Source organism: Symphalangus syndactylus, chromosome 18 (genome assembly GCF_028878055.3).
Source record: "Symphalangus syndactylus isolate Jambi chromosome 18, NHGRI_mSymSyn1-v2.1_pri, whole genome shotgun sequence".
Classification (NCBI taxonomy): Eukaryota; Metazoa; Chordata; class Mammalia; order Primates; family Hylobatidae; genus Symphalangus; species Symphalangus syndactylus.
This window is the reverse complement of record NC_072440.2, coordinates 30,508,206-30,532,632: the sequence shown is the minus strand read 5'-3', so window position 1 is coordinate 30,532,632 and position 24,427 is coordinate 30,508,206. Positions and strand designations below refer to the sequence as shown.

The 24,427-nt window shown below is 47.2% G+C and overlaps 1 protein-coding gene across 1 annotated transcript; it reads left to right on the top strand.

Annotated features, from left to right (window-relative positions):
* The first annotated feature begins 2,589 nt into the window (after positions 1-2,589).
* KGD4 (alpha-ketoglutarate dehydrogenase subunit 4) lies at positions 2,590-23,138 on the top strand. The gene is made up of 4 exons (XM_055253026.2): positions 2,590-2,752; positions 19,024-19,087; positions 20,885-21,072; positions 22,185-23,138. The coding sequence occupies exons 1-4, from the start codon at positions 2,711-2,713 to the stop codon at positions 22,200-22,202; spliced, it is 312 nt and encodes a 103-aa protein (XP_055109001.1). The 5' UTR covers positions 2,590-2,710; the 3' UTR covers positions 22,203-23,138.
* Positions 23,139-24,427: the final 1,289 nt, after the last annotated feature.

Here is a 24,427-nt window from a genome sequence, read left to right as displayed (position 1 = left end):
TTGGCCAGGCTGGCCTGGAATTCGTGACCTCAAATGATCTGTCTGCCTCAGCCTCCCAAAGTGCTGGGATTACAGGTGTGAGCAACAAGCGTCCAATAAATGTATTTTGCATGTGAGTAGGACATAAATTTGGGGGGCCAAAGGCGGTAAGCTATGGTCTGACTGTGTCATTCAAAATTCATCTGTTGAAAATTGCTAATGTGACAATACTAAAAGGTAGGGCCTCCAGGAAATGATTAAATCATGAGTACAGAGCCGTCATGGATGAGATTAAGGCCCTTAAAAAAAGGTTTGAGGGCCACCACAATGGCTCACACCTGTAATCCCAGCACTTTGGGAGGCCAAGGCAGGCGGATCACCTGAGGTCAGGAGTTCGAGATCAGCCTGGCCAACACGGAGAAACCCCGTCTCTACTAAAAATACAAAAATTGGCTGGGCATGGTGGTGGGCACCTGTAATCCCAGCTACTCGGGAGGATGAGGCAGGAGAATCACTTGAACCCAGGAGGGAGAGGTTGCAGTGAGCAGAGATCATGTCACTGCATCCAGCCTGGGTGTCACAGCGAGACTCTCTCAAAAAAAAAAAAAAAAAAGAATTATCGGCTGGGCACGGTGGCTCACACCTGTAATCCCAGCACTTTGGGAGGCTGAGGCGGGCAGATCACGAGGTCAGGAGATCGAGACCATCCTGGCTAACACGGTGAAACCCCATCCCTACTAAAAATACAAAAAAATTAGCCTGGTGTGGTGGCAGGCACCTGTAGTCCCAGCTACCTGGGAGGCTGAGGCAGGAGATTGGTGTGAACCAGGGAGGCAGAGCTTGCAGTGAGCTGAGATGGCACCACTGCACTCCAGCCTGGGTGACAGAGCAAGACTCTGTCTCAACAAAAAAAAAAAAAAAAAAAAGAATTATCACAGATGAATGGATAAGCAAAATGTGGTATACACATATAATGGGATATTTTTCAGCCTCAAAAAAGAAGGAAATTCTGGCACATTCTACAACATGAATGAACTTTGAAGACATGCTAAGTGAAACAAGCTAATTACAAAAGGGCAAATACTGTTATGGTTCCACGTACAGTAAGTACCTACAGTAGTCAAATTCATAGAGACAGAAAGTAAAATGATAGTTGTCAGAGGTTGAGGGAAGGAGGAATAAGTTTTTGTTTAATGGGTACAGTTTCTGAAGATGGTAACAATTGCCCAACAATGTGAATGTACTTAATGTGACTGAACTGCACATTTGAAAATAATTTAAATGGGGCCAGGCGCAGTGGCTCTCACCTGTAATACCAGCACTTAGGGAGGCCGAGGTGAGTGGATCACTTCAGGCCAGGAGTTGGAGATTAGTCTGACCAGTATGGTGAAACTCTGTCTCTACCAAAAATACAAAAATTAGCCAGGCATGGTCGCGGGCGTTTGTGATCCCAGCTACTGGGGAGGCTGAGGCTGGAGAATTGCTTGAATCCTGGAGGCGGAGGTTGCAGTGACCTGAGATCATGCCACAGCACTCCAGGCTGGGCAACAGAGCAAGACTCCGTCTCAAAAAAAAAACCCACAAAAACAAAACAAAACGGGTTAATGGCATATCTACAGACACTGAATCCCAATAGACCATATCTGGGTTCAGTAATTTATATTTCTAAAAAGATCCCAAGACTTAGAAATCACTGATGTATATCATCAAACACACTGGTCACGCTTACAATACTATATATAACCTAAGCATTATCACAGAACGTAATGTAACTTTTTTTTTTTTTTGAGACGGAGTCTCCCTCTGTTGCTCAGGCTGGAGTGCAGTGGCGCACCCTCGGCTTACTGCAACCTCTGCCTTCTGGGTTCAAGCAATTCTCCTGCCTCACCTCCCGAGTAGCTGGGACTACAGGCACCCGTCGCCACGCCCGGCTAATTTTTGTATTTTTAGCAGAGACAGGGTTTTACTATGTTGGCCAGTATGGTGTCGAACTCCTGACCTCAAGTGATCCGCCTGCCTCAGCCTCCCAAAGTGCTGGGATTACAGGCGTGAGCCATAGCGCCCCGCCCGTAATGTAACTTTGGGGGAAAGATATGGGTGGCTTACGTTTCAAACATTTCTGAATTTTTGAGTTATCTCAACTTGAAGCAAAGGCCCAGCAGTTCAGTATCAGGAGTAATAAACGGTAAAGAAAACAGAAACAAAGTACAATCAAGCAATGCCAATCAGCAGGAGACTGTGACATGGCCCTTCTTAAGCCAGAGTAAACTCTTGTGAGCTTGCCACTAACTCCCGTTTTAACAAAATTATTCATTTTAGGAAACCTCAAGGTTTTTTTTGTTTTTAATTTTTTTAATCTTTGCAAGACCTGTCAGATCAGAAGGTTGTATTATTTATTTGGTTCTAGATAAAATTTTGAACTATATCGAAATTATAAACTGGCTTTCTGGAAAGGAAATGGTCCTAGACAATTTATAGGCTAACGAGCAGAGACCCACCATAACAAAATTTTGTCCCCAAAACGAAACAATAGAACACACGTGGGTGGATCCTAGCAGGGAGAAGGGGTGGGCGGGGTCAGGCACGGGGCGGAGCCAGCCCCTCGGCTGAGGAGAGCCCAGTCCGGTCTCCGCCTCCGTGACGTTTCGGGAAGCGCCGCCCACAGCTGCCCGGGACTCCGGTGATCGCTGCGGCTCGCTCGCGCCCCGGAAACTGCCCCTTCTCGGGGGTCATGATGGGCAGCAAGATGGCGTCTGCCAGTAGGGTCGTTCAGGTAAAGCAATTTGTCGCGTTTCCGCATCTTGGGCGGTAGGGACGGTGCTGACTATGGCGACGGCGTCGGGGAGTAAAGGCGGTGGCAGAGGCTGAGCGGTGACCGCGCCTCTGCGGAGGGCCAGTGGCGGCGCCCGCGGGTGTGTGTGAGGATGGGACTCTGAGCCTGTTGGACCGGGCAGTGAGGTGGGTCCGGCGCTGAGGGTTCGAGCCTTGCGGCAAGCGTGCAGCAACTTGGCAGGTAGGTCCTTTACCTACTGCCGGGATCCCCGGCTCCTCCGCCAGGACCTTGTTAGTCTTAGGCGTTTGCGGGTGAGGCGGCCCTGGCGGTAGCCGTCTAGGATTGGCTGTGGTGCCCCCGCTCAGCCAATCGGAAGGAAGGCGGTAGCGGGGCGTGGAAGGAAGCGAACCCTGGATCTGACCCAGTGTCCCTTCAAGGTCTCGGGAATGGTCGGGCAACTGGCCCCGCGTACTGCGTCCTCGCCGGAGCGGGTTCTCCCCAACCTCTCCAAGCGTCTGGCTACAGGCCAGATGAGGGAAATCGAAAAATGTTATTTAAGCTTAATTAGTGTGTGTGTGTGTGTGTATAAGCGTTGGTTTCACAAGCCTATTTTCCCTTGGTTTAGATAGACAGCTAAAGTAACTTTGTTAATCCACCTATCAGCTACTAACTCCTGATAGCCTTTTTATTTGTTCCTTCAGCTGTGGTTCTAACTTAGGCAAAATTACTATATAAGTGGAACACAACCTCCACTTTTGTGGTTGGTTTACGTAGTCTTTGAACCCTGAAACTGTATTATTTTATAATTGACTTTTATTTTTGATATGAGAAGTACATTCCGCTTTATATAAGTACATCTCTTAAAAGACCTTTTTCTAAGTTCCTGAAATTGTTGTCTGAATGATAATCCTAGATCCCAGTCTTTGGTCCCATTGCAATGAATGATCCTTACTTATTCAGTGGGTAGTTATTGAGCATTGACTAGTTAAAGATTCTGTAAGGACTGAGAGTATCTGACAAAAGTCTGTTATCCATAATATATAACCATATGTATCAATAATATATAACAATTTAAAAATGGGTAAAAGACTTAGCGTGTTGCACAAAAGATACCCAAATGAGCAATGAACATTTTTTTTTTTTTCTTTTTATTTTTTTTTTATTTTTTTTATTTTTATTAATTTTTTTTGCATACAAAAACAATAAACATTTTCTAAAAATACATACAAACAAAAAGATGCGTATCAAACATATTAGGAAGGTTGCACATGGGAAGTCGGGGAATAGAAATGGGGGTGGGAGTTAAAATAAATGATAGAGGGACTTTATATGGATCAGTGATAATAACTCAATCCTCTATTTGACAAAGAAGAGGGAGAAGGAAGAGGAAGAAAAAGAAAGTGGGATAAAGGATCAGAAAGGGAGGAAAATAGAAAAAATTAGAGTATGACTCCAGGGTAGACCTGTTTTGTTGTCACTGAGTTGGTTGGTTGGTTTGTCTGTTGTATTCCTCATGTTTCGCCAAGTTGGCCAGACTGGTCTCGAACTCCTAGTCCGAAGTGATCAACCCGCCTCACCCCCCAGAGTGCCGGGACCACAGGCGTGAGCCACCACGTCCAGCCCCCACATTGCTTCTGGCCTCCATGGTAGACCTCCCAGACGGAGCGGCCAGGCAGAGGAGCTCCCCACTTCTACCCAGACACGGGGCGGCCGGGCAGAGGGGCTCCTCACTTCCCAGACGGGGCGGCCAGGCAGAGACGCTCCTCACTTCTTCCCAGACGATAGGTGGCCGGGCAGAGGCGCTCCTCACTTCCCAGACGATAGGTGGTCGGGCAGAGGCGCTCCCCACTTCCCAGACGATGGGTGGCCGGGCAGAGGCACTCCTCACTTCCCAGACGATGGGCGGCCGGGCAGAGGTGCTCCTTATCTCCCAGACGATGGGTGTCCGGGCAGAGGCACTCCTCACTTCCCAGATGGGGCAGCCGGGCAGAGGCGCTCCTCACTTTCCAGACGATGGGTGGCCGGGCAGAGGCGCTCCTCACCTCCCAGACGATGGGTGGCCGGGCAGAGGCGCTCCTCACCTCCCAGACGGGGCGGCCGGGCAGAGGCGCTCCTCACTTCTTCCCGGATGGGGCGCCCGGGCAGAGGCGCTCCTCATTTCTTCCCGGACGGGGCGGCCGGGCAGAGGCGCTCCTCACTTCCCAGACGGTGGGTGGCCGGGCAGAGGCGCTCCTCACTTCCCAGACGATGGGTGGCTGTGCAGAGGCGCTCCTCACTTCTTCCCGGATGGGGCGGCCGGGCAGAGGCGCTCCTCACTTCTTCCCGGACGGGGCGCCCGGGCAGAGGCGCTCCTCATTTCTTCCCGGACGGGGCGGCCGGGCAGAGGCGCTCCTCACTTCCCAGACGGGGCGGCCGGGCAGAGGCGCTCCTCACTTCTTCCCGGACGGGGCGGCCGGGCAGAGGCGCTCCTCACTTCTTCCCGGAAGGGGCGCCCGGGCAGAGGCGCTCTTCATTTCTTCCCGGACGGGGCGGCCGGGCAGAGGCGCTCCTCACTTCCCAGACGGGGCGGCCGGGCAGAGGCGCTCCTCACTTCTTCCCGGACGGGGCGGCCGGGCAGAGGCGCTCCTCACTTCTTCCCGGACGGGGCGGCCGGGTAGAGGCGCTCCTCACTTCTTCCCGGACGGGGCGGCCGGGCAGAGGCGCTCCTCACTTCTTCCCGGACGGGGCGCCCGGGCAGAGGCGCTCCTCATTTCTTCCTGGACGGGGCGGCCGGGCAGAGGCCCTCCTCACTTCCCAGACGGGGCGGCCGGGCAGAGGCCCTCCTCACTTCCCAGACGGGGCGGCCGGGCAGAGGCGCTCCTCACTTCCCAGACGGTGGGTGGCCGGGCAGAGGCGCTCCTCACTTCCCAGACGGTGGGTGGCTGGGCAGAGGCGCTCCTCACTTCCCAGACGATGGGTGGCCGGGCAGAGGCGCACCTCACTTCTTCCCGGACGGGGCAGCCGGGCAGAGGCGCTCCTCTCTTCTTCCCGGACGGGGCGCCCGGGCAGAGGCGCTCCTCATTTCTTCCCAGACGGGGCGGCCGGGCAGAGGTGCTCCTCACTTCCCAGACGGGGCGGCCGGGCAGAGGCGCTCCTCACTTCTTCCCGGACGGGGGCGGCCGGGCAGAGGCGCTCCTCACTTCTTCCCGGACGGGGCGGCCGGGCAGAGGCGCTTCTCACTTCCCAGACGGTGGGTGGCCGGGCAGAGGCGCTCCTCACTTCCCAGACGGGGCGGCCGGGCAGAGGCGCTCCTCACTTCTTCCCGGACGGGGCGGCCGGGCAGAGGCGCTCCTCACTTCTTCCCGGGCGGGGCGGCCGGGCAGAGGCGCTCCTCACTTCTTCCCGGACGGGGCGGCCGGGCAGAGGCGCTTCTCACTTCCCAGACGATGGGTGGCTGGGCAGAGGCGCTCCTCACTTCCCAGACGGGGCGGCCGGGCAGAGGCGCTCCTCACTTCCCAGACGGTGGGTGGCCGGGCAGAGGCGCTCCTCACTTCCCAGACGGGGCGGCCGGGCAGAGGCGCTCCTCACTTCCCAGACGGTGGGTGGCCGGGCAGAGGCGCTCCTCACTTCCCAGACGATGGGTGGCCGGGCAGAGGCGCTCCTCACTTCCCAGACGGTGGGTGGCCGGGCAGAGGCGCTCCTCACTTCCCAGACGGTGGGTGGCCGGGCAGAGGCGCTCCTCACTTCCCAGACGATGGGTGGCCGGGCAGAGGCGCTCCTCACTTCCCAGACGGTGGGTGGCCGGGCAGAGGCGCTCCTCACTTCCCAGACGGTTGGTGGCCGGGCAGAGGGGCTCCTCACTTCCCAGACGGTGGGTGGCCGGGCAGAGGCGCTCCTCACTTCCCAGACGGTGGGTGGCCGGGCAGAGGCGCTACTCACTTCCCAGACGGTGGGTGGCCGGGCAGAGGCGCTCCTCACTTCCCAGACGGTGGGTGGCCGGGCAGAGGCGCTCCTCACTTCCCAGACGGTGGGTGGCCGGGCAGAGGCGCTCCTCACTTCCCAGACGGTGGGTGGCCGGGCAGAGGCGCTCCTCACTTCCCAGACGGGGCGGCCGGGCAGAGGTGCTCCTCACCTCCCAGACGGGGCGGCCGGGCAGAGGCGCTCCCCATCTTCCAGATGGGGCGGCGGCCGGGCAGGGGCTGCAATCCCAGCACCCTGGCAGGCCAAGGCAGGCGGCCGGGGGGTAGAGGCTGCCGCGAGGCCAGACCATGCCACCGCACTCCAGCCCGGGCAACACCGAGCACTGGGTGAGCGAGACTCCGTCTGTAGTCCCAGTACCTCGGGAGGCTGAGGCGGGCAGAGCACTCGGCGTCAGGAGCTGGTGACCAGCGTGGCCAAGATGGCGAACGCGTGCCTGCATCCAAAGGAGATAAGGCAGGCAGCGGTGGCGGGCGCCGGCAGTCCCAGGCAGTCCGCGGCGCGGGCAGCAGCAAGCCGAGTAGATTGTAGCCTGGGCCAGAGAGGGGAAAGAAGAAAGAAAGAAGGAAAGAAAGAAAGAAAGAAAGGAAGGAAGGAAGGAAGGAAGGAAGGAAGGAAGGAAGGAAGGAAGGAAACATTTTAAAAGGTGCTCAATATCATTACTTGCCAGGAAGGAAAGAAGGAAGGAAGGAAGGAAGGAAGGAAGGAAGGAAGGAAGGAAGGAAACATTTTAAAAGGTGCTCAATATCATTACTTGCCAGGAAGGAAAGAAGGAAGGAAGGAAGGAAGGAAGGAAGGAAGGAAGGAAGGAAGGAAGGAAGGAAGGAAGGGAACATTTTAAAAGGTGCTCAATATCATTACTTGCCAGGAAAATAAAAATTAAAACCATGAGGTCCTACACATCCACCAAAATGACTAAAATTTAGAAGTCAGTGGTGATGAGAATAAATGTTCATAGAAAAAAAAGAGTTACTAGCAAAGAACTGGGGTCCAGAGCTGAGGAGTTCCAGCCTGGCAGCAGGAGTGTGGCATCTCAGCAGGCAGGTACTGTACATACTGCCCTCGGGTCCCTGGCTCTATTTCTGATAGCCCCCAAACCACAAACAATCTGTATGTCTGTCTTTTGCATAAACAAATTGTGGTAGTTTGTTAAAATAGTAGAGTCCAAAGCAATACTAACAGCTGATGTATGCAAACAAATGAAGAAACTGTGAGATACACAGTAAGGAATGGTCTGTGCCCTTGTAACATAGGAACAAAGACCTGTACTCACCTATTTAGAATTCAAACCAGGTTCATGACTGCGCTCTAAAAAAAAAGAAAAATAAAAAGAATACAACCAATATGCTAATATAATATCACTTGAGCCTAGGAGTTTGACGCTGCAGTGAACCACAATCATCCCACTGCACCCCAGCCTGTGTAACAGGCTGTGTAACAGAGCAAGATCTGGTCTCAAAAAATAAATAATAAAGTATGTGCTAATATTATGTAATAATTACATATAACATTAGCAAAATTTGTTGAGTATCTCTGTGACAGGCCTATAAAGCTAGAACTACAGTACCAGTAAGAGATAGAGTTTAGGCCAGGCTCACTGGTGTATGCCTGTAATCCCAACACTTTGGCAGTTTGAGGCAGGAGGATGGCTTGAGCCCAGGAGTTCAAGACCAGCCTGGGCAACATAGCAAGACCCCATCTCTATAAAAATTTTAAAAAATCAGCTGAGCATGGTGACGTGCACCTGTGGTCCCAGCTACTCAGGAGGCTGAGGTGGGAAGATTGAGCCCGGGTGATCAAGGCTACAGTGAGCCATAATCATGCCACTGTATTCCAGCCTGGACAATAGAGCTAGACCCTGACTCAAAAAAAAAAAAAAAACAACATAGAGCTTAGAATTTGGTTGTTGATCCATATCTTGAAGGAAGAGAAGAGTGCCAAAAGACTGATTGGTACAAACTGATAGGAAGTCACAAAGCGTGGTCTCAGAACATTAAGTAAAGACAAAGCCGGCTGGGCACAGTGGCTCACACCTATACTCCCAACACTTTGGGAAGCCAAGGTGGGAAGATTGCTTGAGCCAGGAGTTCAAGATTAGCCTAGGCAACATAACAAGACCCCATCTCTATAAAAATTAGCCAGGCAGGAGGGGTAGTGTGTGGGTGTGTACTTGTAGTCCTAGCTACTCAGGAGGCTGAGGTGGAAAGATCACTTGAGCCCAGGAGTTTGACGCTGCAGTGAACCACGATCACTCCACTGCACCCCAGCCTGTGTAACAGAGCAAGACCTGGTCTCAAAAAATAAATAATAAAGTAAAACATTTTCAGACTAGCTAACAAATGAAAATCCAGCGCTATGCTATTTATAAGAGGCATAGCTAAAACTAAGATTTGGAAAGGTAAAAATAAAGAGACAGTCAACTGATCTTTGACAAAACGAGCAAAGGGAATACAATGGAGAAAAGATAGTCTTTTCAACATGGTGCTGAAAAAATTGGATATCCATCTAGACACAGACCTCACGTTCTTCACAAAAATTAACTCAAAATGGATCCTAGACCTAAATGCAAAATGCAAAACTATAAAACCCTTAGAATATAACATAGGAGAAAATAAAAATAACTTTAGGTTTAGGAATGACTTTTTAGATATAACACCAAAGGCATGATCCATGAAAAATTAATTGATAAGCTGGACTTCATTAAAATAAAAAATTCTGCTCTGTGAGACACTGTCAAAAAAAGGCAAGCCACATATTGGGAGAAAATACTTTCAAAAGACATTATCTGATAAAAGACTATTATAGAAAACATAAGGCTGGACACGGTGACTCATGCCTGTAATCCCAGCACTTTGGGAGCCCAAGGCGGGCAGATCACCTGAGGTCAGGAGTTTGAGACCAGCCTGGCCAACATGGCGAAACCCCGTATCTACTAAAAGTACAAAAATTAGCTGGGAGTGGTGGAGGTTGCAGTGAGCCGAGGCAGGAGAATCGCTTGAACCTGAGAGGCAGAGGTTGCAGTGAGCCCACTGCACTCCAGCCTGGGTGACAGAGCAAGACTCCGTCTCAAAAAAAAAAAAAAAAGAAAACAAGAACTCAACAATAAGAAAATAAATAAAAATAAATGACTGAATTTTAAAATGGGCAAAACAGCTGGACACCTCATCAAAGAAAATACACACACTTTGGGATGCTGAAGTGGGTGGATCGCTTGAGCCCAGGAGTTCAAGACCAGCCTGGCCAACATGGTGAAACCCTGTCTCTACAAAAAATACAAAAGTTAACTGGGTGTGGTGGTGCACGCCTGTAGTCCCAGCTACTTGGGAGGCTGAAGTGGGAGGATCGCTTTAAGTGGGAGGATTGCTTGAGCCTGGGAGGTTGAGGTTGCATTGAGCTGAGATCACACTACTGCACTCCAGTGGGCAACAGAGTGTAATCCTGTCTCAAAAAAAAAAAAGAAAACTGATATATTTAAATGACATAAAATAGGTGTCATGAATGACACCTAGGTCTAATGAAAAGATACTCAGTCAGGCACGGTGGTTCATGCCTGTAATCCCAGCACTTTGGGAGGCCGAGGTAGACGGATCACCTGAGGTCAGGAGTTCGAGACAAGCCTGGCCAACATGGCAAAACCCCATCTCTACCAAAAGTACAAAAATTAGCCAGGTGTGGTGGTGTGCACCTGTAATCCCAGCTACTTGGGAGGCTGAGGCAGGAGAACTGCTTGAACCTGGGAGGTGGAGGTTGCAGTGAGCCGAGATCACGCCATTGCACTCCAGCCTGGGCGACAGAGTGAGACTGTCTCAAAAAAAGAAAGAAAAGATATTCAACATCATATGTCATTAGAGAATTTCAAGTTAAGACAGCCATTACACACCTATTAGAATGGCCAGAATCCAAAACACTTGACAACACCTAATGTTGACAAAGGTGTGAATTCTCATTACTATCCCACCTAACAGGAACTCTCATTCATTGCTGGTGGGAATGCAAAATGGTACAGCCACTTTGGAAGACAGTTTGGCAATTTCTTTCTTTCTTTTTTAGGCACATACCACCATGCCTGACTAATTTTTGTATTTTTTGTAGAGTCAGGTTTTCACTATGTTGCCCAGGCTAGTCTTGAACTCTTGGACTCAAGTGATCCACCTGCCTTGACCTCCTGAAGTGTTGGAATTACAAGCGTCAGCCACAGCGCTGATCCCAGTTTGGCAATTTCATACAAAAGGAAACATAATCTTACCACACGATCTAGCCATTACACTCCATAGTAGCTACCCAAGTGAGTTGAAAACTTACGTCCACATAAAAGCTGCACACAGATGTTTATGGCAGCTTTATTCATAATTACCGAAATTTAGAAGCAAACAAGATATCCTTCAGTAGGTGAATTGATAAACTGTGGTACATCTAGATATTGAAATATTATTCAGCACTAAAAAGAAATGAGCTATCAAGCCATGAAAAGGCATGAATAGGCCGGGCGCGGTGGCTCACGCTTGTAATCCCAGCACTTTGGGAGGCCGAGGCGGGCGGATCACGAGGTCAGGAGATCGAGACCACGGTGAAACCCCGTCTCTACTAAAAATACAAAAAAATTAGCCGGGCGTGGTGGCGGGCGCCTGTAGTCCCAGCTACTCGGAGAGGCTGAGGCAGGAGAATGGCGTGAACCCGGGAGGCGGAGCTTGCAGTGAGCCGAGATTGCGCCACTGCACTCCAGCCTGGGCGACAGAGCGAGACTCCGTCTCAAAAAAAAAAAAAAAAAAAAAGAAAAGGCATGAATAAATCTTAGATGGGGCCGGGTGCGGTGGCTCATGCCTGTAATCCCAACACTTTGGGAGGCCGAGGCGGGCAGATCACAAGATCAAGAGATTGAGACCGTCCCGGCCAACATGGAGAATCCCCATCTCTACTAAAAATACAAAAATTAAGGCCGGGCGCGGTGGCTCACGCTTGTAATCCCAGCACTTTGGGAGGCCGAGGCGGGCGGATCACAAGGTCAGGAGATCGAGACCACGGTGAAACCCCGTCTCTACTAAAAATACAAAAAAATTAGCCGGGCGTGGTGGCGGGCGCCTGTAGTCCCAGCTACTCGGAGAGGCTGAGACAGGAGAATGGCGTGAACCCGGGAGGCGGAGCTTGCAGTGAGCCGAGACTGCGCCACTGCACTCCAGCCTGGGTGACAGAGCGAGACTCCGTCTCCAAAAAAAAAAAAATAAAATAAAATAAATAAATAAATACAAAAATTAGCTGGACATGATGGCACATACCTGTAGTCCCAGCTACTCAGGAGGCTGAAGCAGGAGAATCACTTGAACCCGGGTGGAGGTTGCAGTGAGCCGAGATCGCACCATTGCACTCCAGCGTGGGCGACAGAGCGAGACTCTGTCTCAAAAAAGAAAAAAAAAAAAATCTTAGATGGATAGTTTGACCTTTTCTAGAATGTCATATGGTTGCAATCATACAATGGGAGACTTTTCAGATTGGCTTCTTAGTTATCCAACTAATATACAATTGGAGTTATTTGTTTGTCATATTTGTATTTAGAATCTAAAAAGACAGTTGAGAAGGGGAAATTTTTGTTTTGTTTTGTTTTGTTTGAGACAGAGTCTCACTTTGTCACACAGACTGGAGTGTAGTGGCATGATCATGGCTCATTGCAGCCTTGACCTCCCGAGGTTCAAGTGATCCTCCTGCCTCAGCCCCCCAAATAGCTGGGACTAAAGGTGTGCAGCACCACTCGCAGCTAAGTTTTTGGTATTTTTTGTAGAGACAGAGTTTCGCCATGTTGCCCGGGCTGTTTCAAACTCCTGAGCTCAAGAAATCCACCTGCCTCAGACTCCCAAAGTGCTGAGATTACAGGTGTGAGTCACCACACCCAATCAAGAAGGGGAAATGTGAGCATAAGCTAAATATTAGATGATAGTAGGAATTATTGTTAGTTAAGTGTAGCAAAAGTATTGGGGCTCACCTGAACAAAAACTAGGATGAACTAAGGTGTCTACCATGATTATATTTGGAATCTCATTAGTTAATAAAGTGACTTTTTTTTTTTTTTGAGACAGGATCTTGCTGTTGCCCAGGCTGCAGTGCAGTAGCATGATCTTGGCTGATTTACTGTAGCCTCAACCTCTTGGGATCAAGTGATCTTCTCACCTAAGCATCCCAAGTAGCTGGGACTACAGGCCCACGCCACCATGCCCAGCTAACTTTTTAAAATTTTTAGTAGAGACAGGGTCTGACTATATTGCCCAGGCTGGTCTCTAACTCCTGGGCTCAAGTGATCCTCCTGCCTCAGCCTCTCAAAGTGCTGGGATTACATGCATGAGCCACTGAGCCTGACTTCACTGCTTTCAAATTGGAAAAAAAAAAAGTATTGGAGTTATGATTTAACAAAAATTCTGTTTGTCAGTAATGTGTGGAAGGTATTAACAGATGAGATGGGATTAAATGTATGAGATTTGTTTAATCAGGGAAGGGATTATGAAATAAGATTGACTATATTATTGTTGAAGTTGTGTGATGAATATATCAGGGTTTATTTTATTTTATTTTATTATTATTATTATTATTTTTTTTTTTTTTTTTTTTTTTTTTTTTTTTTTGAGATGGAGTCTCGCTCTGTCGCCCAGGCTGGAGTGCAGTGGCGCAATCTCGGCTCACTGCAAGCTCCGCCTCCCGGGTTCACGCCATTCTCCTGCCTCAGCCTTTCCGAGTAGCTGGGACTACAGGCGCCCGCCACCACGCCTGGCTAATTTCTTTTTTTGGATTTTTAGTAGAGACGGGGTTTCACCGTGGTCTCGATCTCCTGACCTTGTGATCCGCCCGCCTCGGCCTCCCAAAGTGCTGGGATTACAAGCGTGAGCCACCGCGCCCGGCCTTATTATTATTATTTTTTGAGACGGAGTCTCACTCTGTCGCCCAGGCTGGAGTGCAGTGGCACCATCTCGGCTCACTGCAAGCTCCGCCTCCCGGGTTCACACCATTCTCCTGCCTTAGCCTCCCAAGTAGCTGGGACTACAGGTGCCCGCCACCACGCCCGGCTAATTTTTTGTATTTTTAGTAGAGACGGGGTTTCCCATGTTAGCCAGGATGGTCTCAAACTCCTGACCTCATGATCCACCCACCTCAGCCTCCCAAAGTGCTGGGATTACAGGCGTGAGCCACTGCGCCCGGCCTATATCAGGGTTTATTTTATACCATTCTACTTTTTTGCATTTAAAACACTTTCTAGGGCTGGGTGCAGTGGCTCATGCCTGTAATCCCTGTACTTTGGGTGGCCAAGGCAGGAGGATCGCTTAAGCCCAAGAGTTCAAGACCCACCTAAGGAACATAGGGAGATCCCATCTCCACAAAAAATTTTAAAAATTAGCCAGGCGTGGTGGTGCACACTCATAGTCCCAGTTACTTTGGAGGCTAAGGTGGGAGGATCACTTGAGCCTGGGAGGTTGAGGCTGTAATGAGCTGTGATCATACCACTGCACTGGGCGACAAGAGCAAGACCCTATCTGAAAATAAAAATTTTTTTGTTAAAAAGTAGGGATACCAAACAGTGCGAATTAAATTTTTAAGACCATATTATTATTATTGTTGGGTTTTTTTGTTTTTGTTTTTGTTTTTTTTGAGATGGAGTCTCACTCTGTCGCCCAGGCTGGAGTGCAGTGGTACAATCTTGGCTCACTGCAACCTCCACCTCCTGGGTTCAAGTGATTTCTCATGCCCCAGCCTCCTGAGTAGCTGGGATTACAGGCCTGCGCCACCACACCCAGCTAATTTTTGTATATTTAGTAGAGACGGGGTTTCACCATGTTGACCCGGTTTGTCTTGAACTCCTGACCTCAAGTGATCTGCCCGCTTTGGCCTTCCAAAGTGCTGGGATTACAGGTGTGAGACACCGTGCCTGGCCTATAAGGCCATATTAAATCATGTTTTTAAGTATATAAAAGCAATGTTGCAAATGATTCCTTCTCTGCAGTGTATGTATATTTGTATAAGTATATAATACATATTTACATGCCTATACAGTTAGACCTAACTTACAAATGGTTTATTCACTTATTTGGCAACTGTTACTTGGGCATTTACCATGTAACAGGAATGCTGCTGCAGAAGTGCTTAATTTTCTGTCTCTGACTGTCCAGGAGCTTAGCGCTCTCCTATAATCATTGGCTAACTTATCTGTCCTCTGAAAACATAAGGAGAGTTTTTAACTCAGACTTTGGAATTTGGGAAAGGTTCTTAGAGAAGAGTGACATTTGAGCTGTTGTAAAGGATAAGCAGTCAGAAGGATAGGCATGGAAGTGGAATGGGATGGGAGGGAGATTTCATGGCAGAGGACGTAAGCTCTAGATGGAATGAGGATAAATAGCAGGATGAATTGGGGAAAGGAAAAATACTTCAGAATACTTGGAGCAACCGGTACATAAGAGAGTAGGGGAGAAAGGCTGGCAAAGTAAGGAGAGGCCAGATCACAATGGGTGTTGTGGGTGCCAAATGAGAGTTTGAACTTTATCCTGAAAGCTGTGGAACATTTTTCAAACTTTTTTTTTCTTTTAAGTTGTAGAGAGGGAGTCTCATCTTCTTGATCAGGCTGGTCTCAAACTCCTGGGCTCAAGCCATCCTCTTGGCTCAGCCTCCCAAAGTGCTGGAATTACAGGCATGAGCCACTGAGCTCAGCCAGTTTTCAAACTTTTAAATAGGGGAGTGACAATAGGATAGATAGAACATTCTCTTAAGAAGCTTGGCTATGAAAGTGAAGAAACAGTTAATAGAGAAGTTTTTGTTTTTTTTTTTTTTTGAGACAGAGCCTCTCTCTGTCACCTAGGCTGGAGTGCAGTGGCTTGATCTCGGACTTCCACTTCCCGGGTTCAAGCAATTCTCTGCCTTAGCCTCCCGAGTAGCTGGGATTACAGGTGCCCACGACCACGCCCGGCTAATTTTTTTATTTTTTTAGTAGAGACGGGGTTTCACCGTCTTGGCCAGGCTGGTCTTGAATTTGTGACCTCATGATCCACCTGCTTTGGCCTCCCAAAGTGCTGGGATGACAGGCGTGAGCCACGGCAACAAAGTCTTTCTCTTTTGCCCAGGCTGGAGTGCAGGGGCACGATCTCGGCTCACTGCAACCTCTGCCTCCCAGGTTCAAGCAATTCTCCTGCCTCAGCCTCCCGAGTACCTGGGACTACAGGTGTGTGCCACCACGCCTGGCTACTTTGTATTTTTAGTAGAGACGGGGTTTCTCCGTGTTAGCCAGAATGGTCTCGATCTCCTGACCTCATGATCCACCACCCACCTCGGCCTCTCAAAGTGCTGGGATTACAGGCGTGAGCCACCATGCCCAGCCGAGAAGTTTTTTAGTGTGGAAGACTTGAGCATGATTTTATGGTGAGGTAGAGAATACATTCCAGCATTTTCTCACAGCCACAGAATTACAGTGGTGAATTTTTAGGTCAATCCCATACCTATTTGCTTCTGTGCCCATATAAAATGCATAATATGTACTACAAATATATTGCAGATAAACACACCTCAGTCTCATTCGTTACATAGCAATTTATAGATTAGTTGAAAATAGTACTTTGTTCATTAGATTCTTAGCATTGTATATTCAGAAGATTTCATATTGACAGGTTCATTTAAGGTCCTCTATACCACTATCTGGAATTTTACGGACAAAATTGTTAATACTTTTCAAACATCTGTTATAAAAACAGTATTCCAAAAATATGTATTCCAGGCCAGGCATGGTGGCTCACACCTCTAATCCCAGCACTTTGGGAGGCCTAGTCAGGCAGATTGCCTGAGGTCGGGAGTTCGAAACCAGCCTGGCCAACATGGTGAAACCCTGTCTCTACTAAAAATATAAAAATTAGCTGGGCGTGGTGGCGGGCACCTGTAATCCCAGCTACTCGGGAGGCTGAGGCAGGAGAATCACTTGAACCCTTGAGGCAGAGGTTGCAGTGAGCCATGATTGCAGCACTGTACTCCAGTCTGGGCGACACAGCAAGACTCTGTCTCAAAAAAAAAAAAAAAAAGTATTCCTATGGGTATAGGAAAAAGACTAAAATAAAGTGCTATCAAATGTTTTAATTTGGGCTGGGCATGGTGGCCCACGCCTGTAATCCCAGCACTTTGGGAAGCCGAAGCAGGTGGATCATTTGAGGTCAGGAGTTCAAGACCAGCCTGGGTAAAATGGGGAAACTCCATATCTACTAAAAATACAAAAATTAGCGGGGTGTGGTGGTGCAGGCCTGTAATCCTGGCTACTCAGGAGGCTGAGGCAGGAGAATTGCTTGAACCTGGGAGGTGGAGGTTGCAGTGAACAGAGATTACGCCACTACATTCCAGCCTGGGTGACAGAGGGAGACCCCATCTCAAAAAAAAAAAAAGTTATTATTTGTTTTATGTGGGTCTTGGGATGATAGTGTTTTCTTCTTTTGCTTTTCTGTGTTCTTCCAAATGTTTTACACAGAACTTGTGTTACTTTTGTAGTCAAAAAAAGTATTCTTTAATTTTCTCATTTTCAAAATGATTGTTTTTTCTTACCTGTTAGGTATTAATATAGTAGGGAAATAACACTCAAAACAAGTCAGGAGGCCAGGTGCAGTGGTTCATGCCTGAAATCCTAGCACTTTGGGAGGCTAAGGCGAGAAGATTGCTTGTACCTAGGAGCAAGAGGTGGAGGTTGCAGTAAGCCCACATCATGCCAGTGCACTCCATCCTGGGCAACAAGCCAGACCCTGTCTCAACAAAAAACTTAAAAAGTCAGTAAATTTCCGCCGGGTGTGGTGGCTCACACCTGTAATCCCAGCACTTTAGGAGGCCAAGGTGGGCGGATCATGAGGTCAGGAGATTGAGACCATCTTGGCTAACACGGTGAAACCCCGTCTCTACTAAAAGTGAAAAAAATTAGCTGGGTGTGGTGGCACATGCCTGTAGTCCCAGCTACTCAGGAGGCTGGGGCAGGAGAATCGCTTGAACCCAGGAGGCGGAGGTTCCAGTGAGCTGAGATCGTGCCGCTGCACTCCAGCCTGGGCGACAGAGTGAGACTCCGTCTGAAAAAAGGGAAAAAAAAAAGGCAGTAAATTTCCAGTGTTTTTTGTTTGAGATGGAGTCTCACTCTGTCGCCCAGGCTGGAGTGCAGTGGCAAGATCTGAGCTCATTGCAACCTCTGCCTCCTTGGTTCAAGTGATCCTCCCACCTCAGCCTCCCAAGTAGCTGGAACTACAGGCACATAGCACCACATTTATTTATTTATTTTTTTTTGAGATGGAGTCTCACTCTGTGGTCAGACTGGAGTGTGGTGGCACTATCTCTGCTCACTGCAACCTCTGCCTCCTGCGTTCAAGCGATTCTCCTGCCTCAGCCTCCTGAGTAGCTGGGATTACAGATGCGCACTACCACCACGCCCTGCTAATTTTTGTATTTTTAGTAGATATGAGGTTTCACCCTGTTGGTCAGGCTGCTCTCGAATCTTGACCTTGTGATCCACCCGCCTCGGCCTTCCACAGTGCTGGGATTACAGGCGTGAGCCACCATGCCCAGCCACCTTTTTTTTTTTTTTTTTAAGATGGAGTCTCACTCTGTAGCCCAGGCTAGAGTGCAGTGGCACGATCTCAGCTCACTGCAACCTCCGCCTCCGGAGTCCCGGTTCAAGCAATTCTCCTGCCTTAGCCTCGCAAGTAGCTAGGATTACAGGCATGCACCACCATGCCCAGCTGATTTTTGTATTTTTAGTAGAGATGGGGTTTCACCATGTTGGCCAGGCTGGTCTTGAACTCCTGACCTCGTGATCCACCCGCCTTGGCCTCCCAAAATGTTGGGATTACAGGCGTGAGCCATCACACCGGGCCTTGTTTTTCTCTTTTTGTTTTTGTTTTAATTTTTGGTAGAGACGGGGTTTCACCATGTTGCCCAGGCTGGTCTCAAACTCCTGCACTCACGCAATCTGCCCACCTGGGCCTCCCCAAATGTTGGAATTACAGGCATAAGCCACTGCGCCCAGCCAGCTTTCATTTTTACCAATCAATAAGTCATGCAACATAAACTCTACATCATCTCCTCCATTGGGTTGCTTTGAAGTGAAGTACACCTTCGATAGTACAATGAAAGTCTTGTGATATATAAAGTACAAAGTTGTGTTTACCGGGTAGACAAGTTAATAATTCATACACCAGCTTTCCTGGTTGGGGAAGAGTATAATTTAAAGTTGCTGTCAAAGAGTAATTTTAACAAAAGTATCTACTTATGAGGTTTAGTAGATCATTTCTTTTAGTTAATGAGATTGTTTTTCATGCATATTATTTTTCCTTTAGGTAGTCAAACCACACACTCCATTAATAAGGTTTCCTGACAGAAGAGACAATCCTAAACCCAATGGTGAGTTGTATTTTATTTAGATTTCTTTTAAAATTGTGTACATGAATATTTATAAATGAGTATTTTATTATAGGCAATATTTCTCATTTTAAAATCAGTTAAGACTATTGCAGCTTAGATCAAAATAGTGCCTTATGTAGCATGCAAGTAGAAATTAACTTATGGCTGGGCGCGGTGGCTCACGCCTGTAATCCCAGCACTTTGGGAGGCCAAGGCAGGCGGATCGCCTGAGGTCAGGAGTTCAAGACCAGCCTGGCCAACATGGTGAAACCCTGTCTCTACTAAAAAATACAAAAAAATTAGCCAGGCGTGGTGGCGGGCTCCTATAGTCCCAGCTACTCAGGAGGCTGAGACATAGAATTGCTTGAACCCAGGAGGCGGAGGTTGCAGTGAGCCGAGATCATGCCACTACACTCCAGCCTGGGTGACAGGGCAAGACTTTGTCTCAAAAAAAAAAAAAAATTATTACCTCTATTTTATTTTATTTTTTGAGACAGGGTCTTGCTCTGTCGCCCAGGCTGGAGTGCAGTGGTGTTATCTTGGCACACTGCAGCCTCCCCCTCCCGGGTTAAAGCAATTCTCGTGCTTCAGCTTCCTTAGTAGCTGGGATTACAGGCATACACCAGCACGCCTGGCTAATTTTTGTATTTTTAGTAGAGGCAGGGTTTCACCATGTTGCCTAGGCTGGTCTCGACTCCTGATCTCAGGTGATCTGCCTGCCTCGGCCTCCCAAAGTGCTGGGATTACAGGCGTGAGTCACTCACCGGGCCTTTATTACCCCTATTTTAAAAGGTAGTGACTCAATAGAAGATGTCTCTGAATTTCTAGTGAGTTTATATGGGCAAAATTTTATCCTACATTTATTCTCTCCTATCCTTTAGAAGATTCTCCCATGCTTACATTTGCAGAGACTGGGAAAATAATAACCATTCCTGTTTCTCTCCTCACCAACCATCTTTTCTTTCATTCATTCATTTATCTGTTCATCTAGTCAGTAAATATTTTTTGGATTGCCTTAATCCTTAGCATTTATTCAAAATTAATGGGAGAAAATTCTGAAAGGGTTCTGTTTTTCTCTGATTCCCGCCCTTTTTTAAAAAAAAACCAGATCCTCTGTGCCTCTCTTGATCTTTAATTCAGGCAATTTTAACACATTTTATAGGTATATTTTTAACTTATTGTAACTATTGAAGAATGAAGATGTTTAAACAAGTGTAAAGATATTGAGAAAACTACCCTCATTTACATTTACTGACTTTCTTATTCCTTATTGTAAGATATTACCTGTAAACTCCACCATGTGTTGGCCTATGAGGGGTTATGTGACATAAGCTTAAGTAGTGTAGGTTCCCCTAAAGGGCTGAATTCCACTAACTAGAAATTTCATTATTTTACATTTTTGTAATTCGTTTACTTAAGACCGCCCCTTAGCTGGGTGCAGTGGCACATGCCTATAGTCCTGACTACTCACAGGCTGAGGTGGGATGGCTGGCAGGATGCTTGCTTGAGCCCAGGAGTTCAAGATCAGCCTGGGCAACAAGGCAAGACCCCATCTCTAAACAATAAATATATAAAAATTTTAAAGCTATCTCCTTAGTTTTTAAAAACCTTTATGAAATTATATATAGCCAACTGAGTTACTCTACAATATTTACCTTTTGGAATTATAATACTTCAAGAGTTATTTGAAGAATGACTTTATTTCAAGAATGACTTGATTATTTGATAGTATTTTAAGACTCAGTATTTTGACATCTGAACAATTTCTCTAATAAGGTCTTTTTTTTTTTATTTCAGTATCAGAAGCTTTGAGATCAGCAGGGCTACCATCTCACTCTTCTGTAATTTCACAACATTCTAAGGGAAGTAAATCACCAGATTTGCTGATGTATCAGGGTCCACCAGACACTGCAGAAATAATAAAAACATTACCTCAGAAATACAGAAGGAAACTTGTGTCTCAAGAAGAAATTGAATTTATCCAAGTATGTCGTTGCTCTTTGTCCCAAGACTACGCAAAACACCATAACATTTTGGCTTTGGGGATTTCATTTGCTGATTTACATGCTATTCCTATTGTCTTGTCAGAGTGTGGTCAGAGCTAAGACAGGATGGTCAGGTAGGCCAAGACTATGAGAAAGAAACCATAGTCAAATCCCTCTGTAAATATGCGTGATATATCAATATCAAAAGATATAATCACATAAAAAACAGTTCTTTGGGGTCCTCAATTCAGAGTATGAAGAGCTTCTGATACCAAGAAATTTAAGGACGGGTCAACCTTGAGTCCCTTCCAGGTCTGAAATTATGTTTATAAGAATTGATAAGAGGGCTGGGCATGGTGGCTCACGCCTGTAATCCCAGCACTTTGGGAGGCCAAGGCAGGTGGGTCACCTGAGGTCAGGAGTTGGAAACCAGCCTGGCCAATGTGGTGAAACCCCGCTTCTACTAAAAATACAAAAATTAGCTGGGTGTGATGGCGGGCGCCTATAATCCCAGCTACTCGGGAGGCTGAGGCAGGAGAATCTCTCGAACCCTGGAGGCAGAGGTTGCAGTGAGCCAAGGTCACACCACTGCACTCTAGCTTGGGCAAGAGTGAAACTCCGGAAACTCCATCTCAAAAAAAAAAGAAAAGAATTGATATGAGTACCCAAAAGTTTTGACTAATTCAAAACTATTTTTAAAAACTGAAGATTACGGCCAGGCGTGGTGGCTCACGCCTGTAATCCTAGCACTTTGGGAGGCCGAGGCAGGTGGATCACAAGGTCAGGAGATCGAGACCATCCTGGCTAACACGGTGAAACCCCATCTGTACTAAAAATACAAAAAATTAGCCGGGCGCGGTGGCAGGCGCCTGTAGTCCCAGCTACTCGGGAGGCTGAGGCAGGAGAATGGCGTCAACCCGGGAGGCGGAGATTGCAGTGAGCTGAGATCCCGCCACTGCACTCCAGCCTGGGCGACAGAGCCAGACTCCGTCTCAAAAAAAAGAAACCGAAGATTACTTACTGAAGATTGTATAAATTTGTAAAATTGCCATCAAAACATTTCCTGCGTCAATTTAACATCTAATCTTACTGCTTTATTTTTTCCTTTTCAGCGTGGAGGTCCTGAATAACCATGGTGGCTGCTGTTTGTCATCAGACAATAGAATTGTCTTTACAATAAAGGACTTCCAGAATGACAGATGAGAAACTGTATATTAAACACCTTTAATAAATATTATGAAAAAAATGAAATATAGAAAATTTAGGTGGACACTTGTATTTCCTAATTTATGTATCTTGGTCAGCTTCTCCACAAGCTTACCTAATTGTTTATATACTTTATACTTATTAAAGTATATATTTTTAAATGTTAGCCTATTAATTTACTCTTGATTATCAAACATTACCAGTGTTAAACTATTAAAAGCACACAATGTATAGTAAACTATCATAGGATTCCCGTAATTTCACTTTACTTTCTGTTCAGACATGGAAAAATTTATCAGTCAGAATTGCTGTTTTAGGGACATGATTTTCCTGAAATTGGGTGAGGATTAGTGAAATAATTGCTCTATTACTTGTTCTTAATTCTCTGTTCTCTAATGTTTTTTCATTCACAAGTTTACTGGAGTATAACTGGCTTAGTAAGTATATCCTACTCGGAATGATAAAAATATAGTCAAGCTAAAATAGGTGACTATACTATTAAGATAGAGGAGATCATACAAAAGATTCCAAAGATAGTCAAAAAGTGTAAAATGGAAAATAAGAGATCAAAATGAATCTAGCATAGGAATAAAGATTTCACTAGAAATTGCAATTTATTATGTTTCAGAGGTTGTAAGGAAGTCTTGTTCTTTGGTTTATTTTACTGTTTTGTGATCTTGTATGCAAATCCTGATAACCATTAACTTTCTCAAACTTAATGTCTGAAAGCCTCATAAAATCAACATATTTACTTATTAAGCAGTTTATGAAACTTTCATGGGGCCCCTCCTGTGCCAAGGGTATGTATACTGTGAAGTAAAGCCTCACAAAGCTAAATAAATTCTCTTCCATACCTTTAATGATTTCTACAATATGCTTTAAAGAAGTCCTCCCTGAGAGTTAAGGGTAGGTCATGAGCAAGAAATAGAATTGGTTTTGAGTATGCTTCTGTATTTACTGAGTTGCCTGTGGGTTAATTTTTACTTATTTCTACTACTCCACAGAGTTGATCTACTTCTCTTATAAATTTTTTGCTGTGGCCTAGTGTAAATGTTCAGCACAAATATGAGATAGGGATTGGAGTTTGATGCTGGCAATAAGCTGTTCAGGTGACTCATTGAAAAACATGATTCAGGCCAGGTGCAGTGGCTCATGCTTTGTAATACCAGCACTTTGGGGAGCCAAGGCAGGTTGATCACCTGAGGTCAGGAGTTCAAGACCAGCCTGGCCGACAGGTGAAACCCCGCCTCTACTAAAAATACAAAAATTAGCCAGGCAATTGTGACACGCACCTGTAATCTCAGCTACAGGGAAGCTGAGGCCAGAGAATCACTTGAACCCAGGAGGCAGAGATTGCAGTGAGCCAACATTGTGCCACTGCAATCTAGCCTGGTCAACAGAGCGAGACTCCATCTAAAAAAAAAAAAAAGAAAAGAAAAACATAATTCATTTCTTTATTATTTAAAAATGTATTGCCAGGTGTGGTGGCTCATGCCTGTAATCCCAGCACTTTGGGAGGCCAAGGCAGGTGGATCACCTGATGTCAGGAGTTCAAGACCAGCCTGGCCAACATGGTGAAAACCCACCTCTACTAAAAATACAAAAATTAGCTGGGCATGGTGGCAGGCACCTGTAATCCCGGCGACTCAGGAGGCTGAAGCAGGAGAATTGCTTGAACCTGGGAGCTAGAGGTTGCGGTGAGCCGAGATTGCACCATTGCACTCCAGCCTCTCCAGCTTGGACAATAAGAGAAAAACTCCGTCTCAGAAAAAAAAAAAAAAAAAAGCCCAGGGCCATTATTTTGCTTTCAGAAATAAATTCGGATTCAGGTAGTGAAGAGTGGTATGAGTAATACTGTGAGCCAACAGTTAGAAATCCTAATACTGAACTGTGGATGTATATCTGAGGGCAATCTTTACTACAGCTGCTGCTGTGAAAGTCAGAATGAAGCCGGGCGCGGTGGCTCACGCTTGTAATCCCAGCACTTTGGGAGGCCGAGGCGGGCAGATCACGAGGTCAGGAGATCCAGACCACGGTGAAACCCCGTCTCTACTAAAAATACAAAAAATTAGCCGGGCGTGGTGGCGGGCGCCTGTAGTCCCAGCTACTCGGAGAGGCTGAGGCGGGAGAATGGCGTGAACCCGGGAGG